The sequence below is a fragment of the Lemur catta genome, chromosome 22, assembly GCF_020740605.2.
Source record: "Lemur catta isolate mLemCat1 chromosome 22, mLemCat1.pri, whole genome shotgun sequence".
Taxonomy (NCBI): domain Eukaryota; kingdom Metazoa; phylum Chordata; class Mammalia; order Primates; family Lemuridae; genus Lemur; species Lemur catta.
This window is the reverse complement of record NC_059149.1, coordinates 25,376,666-25,389,797: the sequence shown is the minus strand read 5'-3', so window position 1 is coordinate 25,389,797 and position 13,132 is coordinate 25,376,666. Positions and strand designations below refer to the sequence as shown.

General features: G+C 56.3%; 1 protein-coding gene across 2 annotated transcripts in view; it reads right to left on the bottom strand.

The window, feature by feature from the left end:
* PTK2B (protein tyrosine kinase 2 beta) overlaps positions 1-13,132 on the bottom strand; it is a 108,462-nt gene that overhangs the window by 7,099 nt on the left and 88,231 nt on the right. Inside the window, exons 11-24 of one of the 2 annotated variants that reach the window (XM_045535815.1) lie at positions 12,427-12,544; positions 11,861-11,900; positions 11,424-11,470; positions 10,172-10,222; positions 9,698-9,795; positions 8,914-8,998; positions 8,595-8,695; positions 8,238-8,353; positions 6,584-6,684; positions 6,333-6,422; positions 5,291-5,495; positions 4,983-5,091; positions 3,729-3,794; positions 2,367-2,492 (exon numbers count right to left, since the gene is read on the bottom strand). In XM_045535815.1, coding sequence (XP_045391771.1) covers positions 2,367-2,492; positions 3,729-3,794; positions 4,983-5,091; positions 5,291-5,495; positions 6,333-6,422; positions 6,584-6,684; positions 8,238-8,353; positions 8,595-8,695; positions 8,914-8,998; positions 9,698-9,795; positions 10,172-10,222; positions 11,424-11,470; positions 11,861-11,900; positions 12,427-12,544 — 1,353 coding nt within the window. The remainder of the gene's footprint in view (positions 1-2,366; positions 2,493-3,728; positions 3,795-4,982; positions 5,092-5,290; positions 5,496-6,332; positions 6,423-6,583; positions 6,685-8,237; positions 8,354-8,594; positions 8,696-8,913; positions 8,999-9,697; positions 9,796-10,171; positions 10,223-11,423; positions 11,471-11,860; positions 11,901-12,426; positions 12,545-13,132) is intronic. The other variant, XM_045535816.1, reaches the window with a different exon arrangement.

The window sequence follows — 13,132 nt, the reverse complement described above, 5'->3', positions numbered from 1 at the left end:
TATGATGAGTTACTACTAGAGTCGAGAAAACACTACACAGTTTTATCAGTGCTGAGAGAAGATTTCCACCACTGAAATGTCTAACATGCCCCAGGAGTGACTGTCCTAAATATTTTAACAAACACATGTGGGAAGACTTATTCTGATGTCTTCCAATTTCATAATAAAACTCAAGGAGACTTAAGAGCTGCCTGTGCTGAAATGCACCTCCAGTATTCTTATCGGGGAATGGCTGCTTACATTTCTGATTACACTTTACTCTTAAAAGAAATCAGTTATTTTTGGTGTTTTGTAATGACTCTCGTATGCTGTGCCACCTGCCACAATTAGGCTATGACCCATCCTGTTGGCCTTATTTTCACCTGCCCAGGTTCCCTTCCTTGTCCCAGCCAGGCAGCTCCTGCACTTGCCCTGTGGTTTCCCAGCACTCAGTCTAGGCTCCTACTGATACCTCTGCCTCTTCCATTCCCTGCATCCCAATTTCTTCCTGTCCAAATCTTCCCCCTCCTTCAAGACCCAGCTGAAAAAAGCAGCTGGAAGAAATTATTCTCCTCTCTGAAATCCCACTCTGTGGCACCTACAACCGCTGGCTTGCAATAACAGGTAAGTGTGCACCTGGCCTCTTCCCTCTGCCCGACTGTAAGCTCTGTGAAGGCAGAACTGCTGGGTTCCCTCTTCAGCACCAAGGACAGTGCCCAGCAATCAGTACAGCCGATGTTGTGCTGTTTATTGAAAGTTGTTATTTTAAATCTCAATTTGCGAGGTCTTCAAGAGGGAGATTGCTGCCCTCCCATCTCTGGTGTGGCATCCCACAGACTCCCAGATGAGTCAGGCTATGAGCCAGTAATTAGAAAAATTGTTTTTTGTGGGAAAAACATCTCTGAATTTTTGTTAAATGCTTTCAAATGCTTTGCAGGGAGCCTATTATACCTTTTCAGCATTCTGCCTGGAAGAGACTTTCTCAATGTTTCTGATCTATATCATAAAATGGAGTTTATATTTTTAATTTTTTTGGGGGGGGGTTTATTTAAAGACATGCTCATTATGTTCTTTCAGGGAGATTTTCCTTATGGCAATTACTTATAAAGTCCTGACACAAAAGGTCTTTCTTTCCTGCTGTACAGTCTGTCTTTATAGAGCTGAATAAAGTCCTCAGGGAGAAGCAGGGCTTAGACAAAGGCACTGCTACCCCTCGAATGTGCCAAACAGCATCATTCTAAAAGAACACATTTTTAAGCAAAACTCAGTAAAACTTAATTAATTACGAATAAAGAGTCAAGGGCACAAAGGGTGGAGGAACTGAGCACAGCCTGGATTATACAGTACATGCCTAAAAATGCAGTTTTATTATTGTTAAGCATATGGAAAGATAAAAATTGGTTCAATTAATGGAAGACAAAAAGCGAGGGAGGTCAGGGGAAATTTATTTCACAACAGTTCTTGGTGCCTGGAACTCTAAGTTATCATGTTTGTTTCCAAATTTTTCTAAATTAAGAATAATGGCATAGAAGGAGATCAACCTATTTGCCTACAGTTTTCAAAGCTATTATAATAAAAATGTATTTTTTCCAAAAATTTTCAGTCCTGTATCCTGAACGTGAAATATCATGCATGTATATAGAGAGCTAAAATAGTCAAGAGTTTTAGTGTGTTTTGTTACTCAGTTTAGTAAAATGTATCAATGTTCATGGCAACTGACCATAAGGGGCATTTGTATGCAGGAGGACGGCTGGGAGCCCATGCGTCTCTAGTTACAAGTGAAAGTGTTTTTGTTTAGGTAAGACCTGACAATCAGAAACTAGTCCGTGAAGCACTCAGGGCTTTGCGGGCAGCTGACAAGGAAGAGGTGACGGGGCGGTGGCTTAGCTCCCTGCCTATGTCCACACTAGCCCCTAAGCTCCTTCCCAGCCAGCAGCAACTTTTACAAGCGCAGCAGGAGCAGCTGCCTCAGGAAGCCTTTCCTTTGACTGAGGAGAGATTTAGCCAGCAAAGCCAACGGGCAGGCAGGGTGGGGCGGAACCCCCAGGATCCTTTAACTCCAGCACCACCTGGCTTGGCAGTGCTGTGCCCCTGGGTCCTCACACCACCCTGGACCACCCTACCCTGGGGGCTCAGGAAAGGGACAGATTTTACAACATCAAGCATAGCACCTGCGTGGACAGGGGCAGGTCCGGGGCTTGGCCCCCAGCCTCTGCTATGTTTGCAAAGGGAAGCGAGTCACAGAGCCCCTCGGTGGCCTGACAGGAGCATGGCAGCACGAAGGACACCTCCTGAGCCTGAGGACACGGGGTTCCCGGTGTCCCAGGCCACCTCCCACCAGCAGCCTCCTCAGTCCGGGCCGGGACCAGCATGCAGAGCCCTCTTACCCGCATGCTGTGGCGCTTGAAGACATTGTGCCGGTGGAGAGGCGGGGTGTGCAGAGAGTTAACGGGAGACGGGTACTCCATAGGGCTGGTGAGCGTGGGAGAGCTGGCACACAGACCCTCTGGGACCTATTCAGGAGACGCAAAGAAGCACAAGACACGGGACAAGGCAAGAAGGGGGACGATTAGCTGCTACAAACACGAGCACAAAGACACGATGCGTGGGCGCTGCGGGGGCACGGGGCTTGCTCCCCGGGGGCTGATCAGGAACACAGCGTGGCCTTTCATTGGCCCCGGCTGAGAGACACGGCCTCTCCTTCAGCCAGCACCCCTCCCGCAGCGCTCCCCGCACGGGGCCGGGGGGTGGTCCCCACAGGTCACCGAGCTGCTGAGACCGGTCTCCTCCCTCAGCATTCTTCGGAGAAGAGTTACGCTTCAGTCACGTTACAAACTGGCAGATACGATCAGCCCACGGATATATATTTATATATGAATTCTTTTTAAATTAAATAAAAGAATCCCTCTTTTGAATGCCACATAAGGGTATGTTTCTTTTTTAAGGACATTGTCTCCATGTTTTGAATCAAGTCTTTTCCTCCCCATGAAGAGGATTTATTAGTTCTTGGACAGACTAGCTTTGGCACTGGGACATGCCCTTGAGAAGAAATCTACGACCACGGGACAGCACTTTTCTGTAAAGAACACCGAATCCACGCGCAGGGTTTCTGTCGGTTGCGGTGCTCCGTTTTTGAGCAACCACTTCTGAGCTGGGGGAGGCAGGAGAAGAAATGAGAGGAGACCGGGCTCCCTCTCTCCTCGATGTGACAGAGACACAAGGGGCAGAAACGTTCTGAGTCGGGGCCCCACAGCCTGGGCAGAGTCGTGGCCCGTGAGGACAGAGGTGGGGAAAGCTCGGGGAAGCCCTGCCAGTTCTTCAGTGGCCACCCTGGTTCTGGCCACGGCCTCTGCGGGGAGCCCCAGGGAGTGACTCCCCTCTCTGGAGAATGTCACTGTCCCCGGCTCTCTGGGACTCCTTCTCAGAAGGCTCTGCCCAGGGTAGGAGGCCAGCGGGGGGCTTGGACACGGGAGGTAGCTGCAGGCAGACATGTGAAGCAGCGGACACCATTGACAGAGGGACTGGGCGTGTAAGGCAGGTCTTAGCTGAGGACAGCCTGGCAGGTTGCATTTTTATTTTTCTGGTCTGAGCTTAAATTCTGTTCCGCGTGCCCAGGAAGAGCTAGCGCAGGCCATGTCCACCACCCCAGTGGGTGAACACTGCTCCTCGAAGGCACAAGAACGGAACTTCAGAAAGGACCTGGGGGAGGGACGCCCGTGAACTTTCCCGGCCCTCTGCTTACACATTACCTGGAATTGCAGCTTGGGGGCCAGAAGGTTGGTTTGCGGAGGGGGTCTGTACTTGGGCCGGCTGGGCTGGAGAGAGAACACAGAGGTGTGTCAGTCCCTGTCTCTCTCCTCGAGTGAACACAACTCACAAGGGGATCATCAGGGAGGAGACAGCCCAGGCGTGTTCAGAAGGAAGGAGAGTTGAGGGACAAAGTTATTAATATCTAAAAGTCACTCTGCGTCCACTTACTGAACACCAATTGCCTGCTGAGTGATGGGAACTTACAAAGAGGCCACCTCTCTGCCCCCCAGGGGGTCGCTATTTGGAGGGGTTAAGGATCTGCGTGTGTGTAGCCCCCCCATGTGTGGGAGCACCTGCCAACTCAGAGGCCCACAGCCAAAGACACTCAGAGGTAGGAGGCCCCCAGGGGATCAGGCAGTCATGGAAGGTTCAGAGCTGGGCCTGAGCGAAGGGGCAGGACGTGCCGGGCAAAGGGACTGGATTGGGCATTGCTGGGGACTGAATGTTCACGTCATCCCCCTCGATTGATATACTGAAGCCCTAACCCCCAAGGTGGTGGTGTTTGGAGGCTCAGGCTTTGGGAGATGATTAGGGTTAGATGGGGTCATGGGTGGGGAGGCCCTGCAGTGGGCTTAGCACTCTAATGAGAAGAGGAAGAAAGACCAGCTCTCTCCCTCTCTCTCTGCCAGGCGAGGACACAGCAAGGAGGTGGCCATCTGCAGGCCAGGAGGAGAACCCTCACCAGACACCAGCACCTTGACCTTGGACTTCCCAGCCTCCAGAACTGTGAGAGACTGTTGTTGTTTCAGCCACCTGGTCTGGGAATTTTGTTACAGCAGCTCTCGCTGACTAATACAGGCACGATCTCCGGGAAGCCACCCACCTCATGGCAGTGGAGCTCTGGCTCCTGGGCCCAGGCCTGCCATGGAGGACAGGGACACAAAGACTGCATCCAAGGGGCCAGGACACTCCCCATCTGTGTGTCCTCAGGGAATCTCATTTGTCCCTAGAAAACTCCTAGAAGTGCCCAGCCTCTCCAAGGAAGCTTTTGAGGGACGATTCTTGACGTGCTGTCCCACAAGGTGCCTGTGTCTCAGATGCCACCTGCCAGGGCACTGGTGTGACAAGCGGGGTTGAAAGGTCCGGAGAGGATGGTAGGGACATCCTGCCTACACAGTGAGTGGGGACTGAGTCAGACAGTGACCTACCTCCGCTGCGACTCACAGGACCCACGAGGCCAGAACTTGGCTTACCTTGGGTGGGGGTTCCTGGAAGGCCGTAGGCTCCAAGATTTTGGGGGGTCGGTAGCGAGCATTCCTCTCTTGCTCTATGGCAATGTCCTTCTCCATCTGATAAATGTCACTGCCGAGGAGTCAGGTCAGATGGGGGGAGAGAAACAAGGTCAAAGTAAGATGCCCCTCGGATCCACTTCTGTGTCGATCTCCCTGCAGAGTGGCCTGGGAGAGCCCTCCGAGAGGGGCTGGAATGTGGGCCCGAGGCCCTGTTGGTGCTGCTGACAAGCGGCCGTGCCCTCTGCCTGCAGCCTTCCACCCCTGCTCACCTGAGGCTGCACACGAGCTCCGTGAAGCGGGGCCGGTCGCTGGGGTCGTAGTCCCAGCAGCGGGTCATGAGGGTGTACAGCACAGGCGGACAGACGTCGGGCTTGGGCAGCCGGTCCCCTTTCTCGAGCACCCCGATGACGTCCTTGTTCTCCAGCCAGAAGAAAGGCTGCTTCCCAAAGCTCAGGATCTCCCACACGCACACGGCTGGGGGTGGAGGGATGCTCAGGCCCAGGGACAGGCCAGGGACAGACCGGCCCTCCCTGCAGGAACACTGTGGCTTTCGGGCTCCTGCATCATCCTCCCTCTCCCCCCAGCACCCGGGCCTTGCCTGCCCTGGCGGTCCACCCAGGGGCTGACGGCCTGATGAACCAAGGCCTCCCCACCTCGGCCCTTGGAGGTGCAGCTCTTAGGGCTCAGGAGGTGGCAGTCAAAGCACATCATTGGGACCCCCAGTGCCTTCTCGTAGAAGGGAGTGAAGCCCCTGTCAGAGAGCTGGAGGTGGAAGCTTAGTGCCGACACTTGCTGCCCATGCAATCGTGGGCAAGCCCCTGACTTGTCCCAGCCTCAGTTTCCCTGTCTGGAAAATGGGAGCGATAATTATGAGACTTTCCTGGGCGGCCGTGGGAGCACTAAGTGGGACCATGTGCAGGCTGGTGGGCTCTGTAAGGGGTGACCGACCACACCCGCCTTTGTCTTGCCACTCCCTGAATCTCCTTCTCAGAATGGACCTCAAACCTGTGACTTCCACATCCCTCGAGGGTGGCCCCACGTTAGTCCTGGGGGCTGCTTGGTGGAGCCCATGCTCGTCACAAGAGCCTTTTCCAGGAAGGTGACCCCATACGGCACAGGCCAGCCCTCGGTCTATGTCACCCCCCCCCCACCAGGCTCCCCACCTCTGGGACTTCTTAGTGACCACAGCAAAACAGGACGCTTGGAACCTGGGGAAGGGCAGTCCCCTGTTCCCTGCACCCCGCTGTGGCCTGGTCACAGAGGGCAGAACCCGAACCCTTTCCCACGCCCTCCCCAGTCACCACCACTCACCAAACATCCAGACGTCGCTGGCTGTCGTGAAGCGGCGGAAGTTGATAGACTCTGGGGACATCCATTTGATGGGGAGACGAGTCACAGAGGCTTTAGGTGGGGGAAGAGGTTTACAGCAGTTAATTAGGGAGAAAGATCCAGAATTATCCAGAAGTACAGCCTACTCCCCAGAGACCCTTGGCCTGGGCCGCCCAGCCACAGGCTTCAGCGACCCTCCCAGGGCAAAGCAGGGGCCAGAATGTCCCCCTCACCTTTGTAATATTCCTCGTCCTCAATGTACCGGGAAAGGCCAAAGTCCCCCAGCTTCACACACTCAGGGGAGGCCACCAGGATGTTCCGGACGGCGATGTCCCTGGAAGAGGGATGAAGAGGGATGTCAGGACCAGGGTGAGGCGCTGTCCCCCTTGGGAGCAGGAACACTTTAGCGAGACAGAGTGGCAGAGGACAAGAGTGCCAGCCAGAGACCTGGTCGCCGGAGCAGAATCCGGCAGCTTCTGCGGGTCTCTGTCCCCACCGAGTGGTCTCGCTCACGCACAGCTCAGGTGGGAGCCCGGCCAGCCCTCTGCCCTGACACGCATGGGACCTTGTCACCTCCATCCCTCTCGCTGCCGGGCTGTCTCTCGTCACCCTTCTCACAGGTCTCCAGCTCAAAGCACTGGCTCCCCCCTGCCCCTTCTGTGCCTATATGGTCCCCTGGGCTGGGGAGGCTGTCACCCAACAACTTCCCTGGCCAGGGTCATGCCCTGCTGTTCTGCATTTCTGCAGGACTGTGTAGGCTTTTGTTATAGCAGCAGCCACAGCTGCCTTCAACGGAGCACTTAGGACGCTACAGAGCTTCGCATGCCCCGTGTCACGACACAGAGACCCTCAGAGCCCCCTGGTGCAGGGAGGACACCTGGACAGAGCTGAAGGAACCTGCCCAGCAGGTCAAGGTGGAAAAGGGTGCATCCAGGGTAGCCTACCCAGACCTGAGCTCTCACCCCTCCCAGGGGATGCACTACTGACTCAGTTTACCCCGTGTTTGCTTGCATGCTACTTACAAGCAGACTCCACACCTTAACAACATTTGTTTTTATTATTGAAAAGATGACTTAAAAGCATGACAACTTCAAATAAACGAATGATCAAAGGAAACGACTCTATCATCCCACAACCTTAGCCCAGGACTGTTGATGTCTCACGTTTGACCCTTAGGCTAGAATGTAAGCTTCCCAAGGAAAGGAATGGTTGTCTGTTTTGATCATGACTTTGTCCCAGAGCCTAGGACAGTGCCTGGCACCAAACTGGAGTTCCATGATATTTATCGCATGAGTGAATGCTGGTTTATGTCCCCCGTGTGACTCTGCATGGAATCAGACACAAGGCCACTCAGCTGACGTCAATGGTGGGGTAAGTGCCCTGCGGCTGACTCCCCCAGGGGGTCAGGTTGCTGTGGCAGGGACAGGAACAAAGGCAGGTGGAGGAGGGACCGGCTCCACGGCCGCAGGGAGGCTGGGACTCTGCAGCCCAGGGGTGCTGGGGAACCAGGGTGCTGTCCGGGCCGGGGCCCCAGGATCTTCCCGGCGCTGCTCCAGCCCAGTCCCTTCTTCCGTGTGCCACCAAGTGCACCAGCTGGGGGACAGTGAGAGCTGTGCAGGGTGGGAAGTGCTGTCCTGGCACTCACAGGGGAGGGGCTAGAGGTACTGAGCTACCATGGGACACCTCAGACTTCGGAGTTACCCTTAACAACCCTGAGAGGCATGGGGGGCTCTTTCAATTTTACCGATGAGGAGGTGGGTTCAGAGGCTGGTGGCGCAGGTGGGGCCAACGCTGGGACCCCAACACCGGTCTGTGCAAGCTCCAGCTCTGCTTCACGCAGACGCCCGGGGGCGGGGGAAGGGCCCGGCGGCCTCCCTCCCTCCCTACCTGTGCACGCAGTTGATGCTCTCCAGGTAGGCCATGGCCTTGCATATCTGCAGCGCGTACAGGACCAGGGTGAGCACCTTCAGGGAGCTCTTGTTTCGCTCCAGGTAGTGGCCCAGCTGCAGGAAGGGGAGGTGCGATCAAGACCCCTGGTGTGACCCCAGCACGGAGCCAGGGGTCCCAGATTCCTGGCGGCCTCCGACCCTTCTCGGGGGGCAAACCCAAAGCTGGTAAGATGTTCCGGCAATTTCCTCTACAAATGGGGCCTCTGGGCTGTTTCAGCTGAACAGAGAAGCTAGGGAGGAAGGGCCCCCACCCTGGCTTAGTGTCCTTGTCCCCTTCCTGCCGCTTCCGGCTCACCTCCCCGTAGGAGTACAGCTCCATGATGATCCAGGTGGGCTCCTCTTCGATGATGCCGATCAGCTTCACGATGTGCGGGTGGTCGAGGTTCTTCATCATCACTGCAGGGGGGCAACGGGACCAGCCGGGGTGGCTCAAAGTCCAGCACGAGAAACACGCTGTGCTATCCCGGCCGGGAGACATGGGGCAGTAGAGCCCCCCCACAACGTGGTCCCAGCACTGCTCACGCTACCCCCCACCTGCTTCCCTGATCCCCAGGCCCGGGACCCTCCCACCTTGGAGGCCGGGGGTATTGGGGTCCCGCCCAGGGGACGCCTACCTGCCTCGCTCATGAACTTCTCCTTGTTGTCCAGAGTGCAGTCCCTCTTGCAGGTCTTGACGGCCACGTTGGTTTTCTCCCCTTTCTGCAACAAGAGTGTGTTCAGGTCCCTGCGGTCCAGCCTGGGGCTCAGAACATGTCCCCTCCCGGCCTCACCCTGGTCCTCCCATGGATGTCACCACCAGCTAGGGGAGGCAGGGGATGTCCTCCTCCTATTTCTCTCTTCTCCCTTTTCCTCTCCTCTCCTCCCCCACTTCCTTTCTTCTGGGTCAGGCTAAGCTAGAACTGGACAAGTGACTCTAGCCTCTGTTTGCACATGCAGGGGCCACATGACCTGCCTCAAGTTAGGGGCATGGGGCAGAGCACCCGCAAGGCCACTGTCAGATGGCAGCGGGCCTCTTACTCTCTCATTGTTATCAGATTTTAAATTCCTTTTTCCCTTTTCCTGGGCTTGGCCTTTCTCTTGGGCCTGCTAGAAGCTCGACTGCAGAAGCCAGCCTTGCCCGGCCCGTCGGTGGCCTTGAGCCTAACTCTGCCTGGGGTCCTGCCCTTCCTTTCCGCTTCTTCAGGTCCTGCCTCCATTTCCAGCCTGGTACTTTATCCCCCTTCTTGGAAATGACCCCTGTCTGTGTCATTCCCTGGGCACTTTGTAAAGACTGTCATGCCAGGCGGATGGGGGGCCCCCCCGCGTCGTGTGGCCGCCTCCCACCTGCTCAGATGCGAGCTCCTGTCTCACCTCCCAGCCAAGCAGGGGAGTGGTGTCAGGGAAGTGCATGGAACTCACGTGATTCGTGTAGACACCTTCATAGACCTCCCCAAAGAAGCCTTCCCCGAGGATACGATTCAGAACCACGTCTTCGCGGGCGACGCCATACTGCGGACCTGCAGCCGGAGGAGGCAGAGGGTCACGGAGCACCCAGACCAGCCAGCGTCCCCTGGAGAGCCTGAGTGTCACCAGACCCCCAACACCACCTCAGCCACGATCCAGAGGCTGGGCTGGGAAAGAGTCTAGAAGGTTCCATCATCCCGTTCCCTCCAAAGACTGGGTCTCAGGTCACATTCTTAGAATCCCCACCCAGCTCCACAGGTGCACAAAAGGCCAGTCAGTACAGGGAGATAAAAGAACAATCTCGGCTTCCAAATCAAAGGAGCCACACACAGGAGAATACAGGAAGAAAAGGATGTTCCCTGTTGTGACACATGGGTCCTCCCGATGTCATTTCATGGGTGTGGTCACCGTGGTGGGGTCAGGACCTACCTCCGGGCCTTCGCAGGGTCTCGTCGGGAATCTCCGCGTAGATGTCTGACTCTGGAATGACAGGAAGATGCCGATGGTGGGCACCGCCAGGAACCAGGTGCGTGGCTCCCACCTGCAGGCCGGTGGAGCCACAGGGGCAGGGTGGAGGCAGATGCCAGGTGAGTCTCAGGCTCCCATCCGAGGCTGCAGAGTGGCCACAGAGCCTAGGGGACCTCGGCTTGAGCTCCTGTCCCCCACTTCCCAGTCGCACTATTTAGGGCAAGTTGGTTACTGTCCTCTAATCCCAGTTTTCCTTTACGTAAAATGAATGTCTCTGGGGAATGTTGTCAAGACTGAATAAAATAATACCTGTTATATTTTAATACCATTACAGACTGAATATTTGTGTCCCCCCCACCCCGAAAATTCATACATAGAAGCCCTAACCCCACTGTGATAATGTTAGGAGGTGAGGCCTTTGGGAGGTGATTAGGTTGTGGGGGTCGAGCCTCCATGATGGGATTAGTGTCTTTATAAGAAGAGAAACAGAGACCAGAGCGTGCACACACTCTCTCTCCACCATGGGAGCACACAGTGAGGGACCGCCATTTGCAAACCAGGCACAGAATCTGCCAGCGCCTTGATCTTGGACTTCCCAGCCTCCAGAACTGTGACAACAAATGCCTGTGTTTTTTTTTTTGTTGTTGTTGTTGTTTGTTTTTTGAGACAGAGTCTCGCTCTGTTGCCTAGGCTAGAGTGCCGTGGCATCAGCCTAGCTCACAGCAACCTCAAACTCCTGGGCTCAAGCCATCCTCCTGCCTCAGCCTCCCGAGTAGCTGGGACTACAGGTGCACACCACCATGCCTGGCTAATTTTTCTATTTTTAGTAGAGACAGGGTTTCACTCTTGCTCAGGCTGCTCTCGAACTCCTGAGCTCAAGCGATCCTCCCTCCTGGGTCCCCCAGAGCGGTTTGATTACAGGCCTGAGTCACTGCGCCTGGCCATAAATGTCTGTTTTTAGGCCACCCAGTCTGTGGTGTTTTGTTACAGCAGCCTGAGCTGACCGAGATAAACATGGTGCCACGTAGTAACCACTCAGTACACGCTAGCTGTTACCATTCATGACATTTGTCTGCCGTCGTTGGGAAGTGACAGGGGAAGGTTGTTTTTCTATAACTGGAGGAAACCCTTGCCACCATCGTGAGAGCCGGCAGCGGTGAGCAAGCAGAAGAGAGGCAGCGGGCGCCGGAAGGGGACACAGCGGGCAGCTTACCGATGCTGCAGCTCTCTGAGAGTTGGGACCGCCGGGCCTCCAGGGATCTGCAGGAGGAGGTGAGAGGGCAGGAGCAGGGAGCTCAGAGCCTGGCCGTGGTCCCCTGGGCAGCCTCAGCCCACCGTCTCCACCCAGCCCATCTGGAGAAGCAGCCCGTCCTGATGAGCACCACCTGGGAGCACGGCCCAGGCTGCAGGACCCCGGAACGGAGGGGCCCGCAGTGATTCCCCAGGGATAACACCAGGTGGCATTAGGACATGGCAATATTCCACCAAGTATTTACTGGGGGCAAGGGAGAGGGCGCCCTTGTGAAAGCCGGGGTACCAGTGTTCTGGAGCCCGGGAGCCAGAAACTGCATCTGGGGGCCCAGTTTGTTCCTCTCTTGGCAGACACAGGTGGAGCTCAGGCCCTGTCGTCTGGCTCCCCGCGGTACTCACAGCATGGGGATCTGGGGCAGGCTGTTCCGCTTCTCACCGTCTGGGGAGAGAGGAGGGAGAGGGAGGCTGGAGGCAGGGGCACAGGGGCCCGGGTAGGCAGCTGACCTCCACACGGGAGGTCCCCATCTGCCTCTTCCATGCTCCCTTAGCTGCAGAGAGGGGGCAGGGGGGCCTCAGGCCAGAGCTGGGGTCCTCCTTGCAGGCCGCCTCCTGCCAGACTCCACACGCCCCCACCCGGACCCCCATGTCCTGATTCCAGCCCCAAACAGAGACACACAGGAGGGACCAGTCACATTCTAGCACTGGCTTTGCATTTCCTGGGGAGACAAGCACCTCTCCTCCAAGACCCGGCCTCTACGTGGCCCTTGACCGGAAGGGTGGGGTGGAGGGTGGACAGGGCCTGTAGCCCGAGATGGGCCCACAGGAAGCGTCCGGCGGGGCCAGTGAGAAGCCCCTTCATCCGCTTATTGGTCGATGGTTTAGCATCTCCCACTCTGCCTCTGGGGACTTGGCTCACCTGTGCTGCCACCCACAGTCCTGACACTTTGCCTTTAAGTGGAACCCACCTTTCCTGGGATGGACGATGAGAGAGCCTCCGTGCTCCCCCTGCAGCCGGCAGTAGCCGTCTATGAGGTCAGCCATGTTCTCAGCCTCCGCAAGGGACGAGGTTTTGATGGACAAAGCCTGCAGGAAGGGACCGGCCACAGTGAGACCCCGGAGCCTTAGCTAGGGGCTGCCCCCCAGGGCTGGAGGAGGACTAAGGGACATGGCACCCACCCCCGCCAGGTGCCACCCACACCTCTCCCGGGCGTGGCTCCCTCCCCACGGCCACCAGGGGGCGCTCTGTCACCCCAACCAAGCACCCTGGGCTCCCGGAAGGTGGGTCCCAGGCCTGGCTTGTTTCTGTCTCTGAGTACACAGCACAGTGTGCTGTCCCTAGTAGGTGCTCAACCAGTAAAAGCAGGCCGGGCGTGGTGGCTCACGCCTGTAATCCTAGCACTCTGGGAAGCTGAGGCGGGAGGATCGCTCGAGGTCAGGAGTTCGAGACCAGCCTGAGCAAGAGCGAGACCCCATCTCTATTAAAAATAGAAAGAAATGATTTGGACAGCTAAAAATATATATAGAAAAAAAAATTAGCCGGGCATGGTGGCACATGCCTGTAGTCCCAGCTACCCGGGAGGCTGAGGCAGGAGGATCGCTTAAGCCCAGGGCTTTGAGGTTGCTGTGAGCTAGGCTGACGCCACGGCACTCACTCTAGCCCGGGCAACAGAG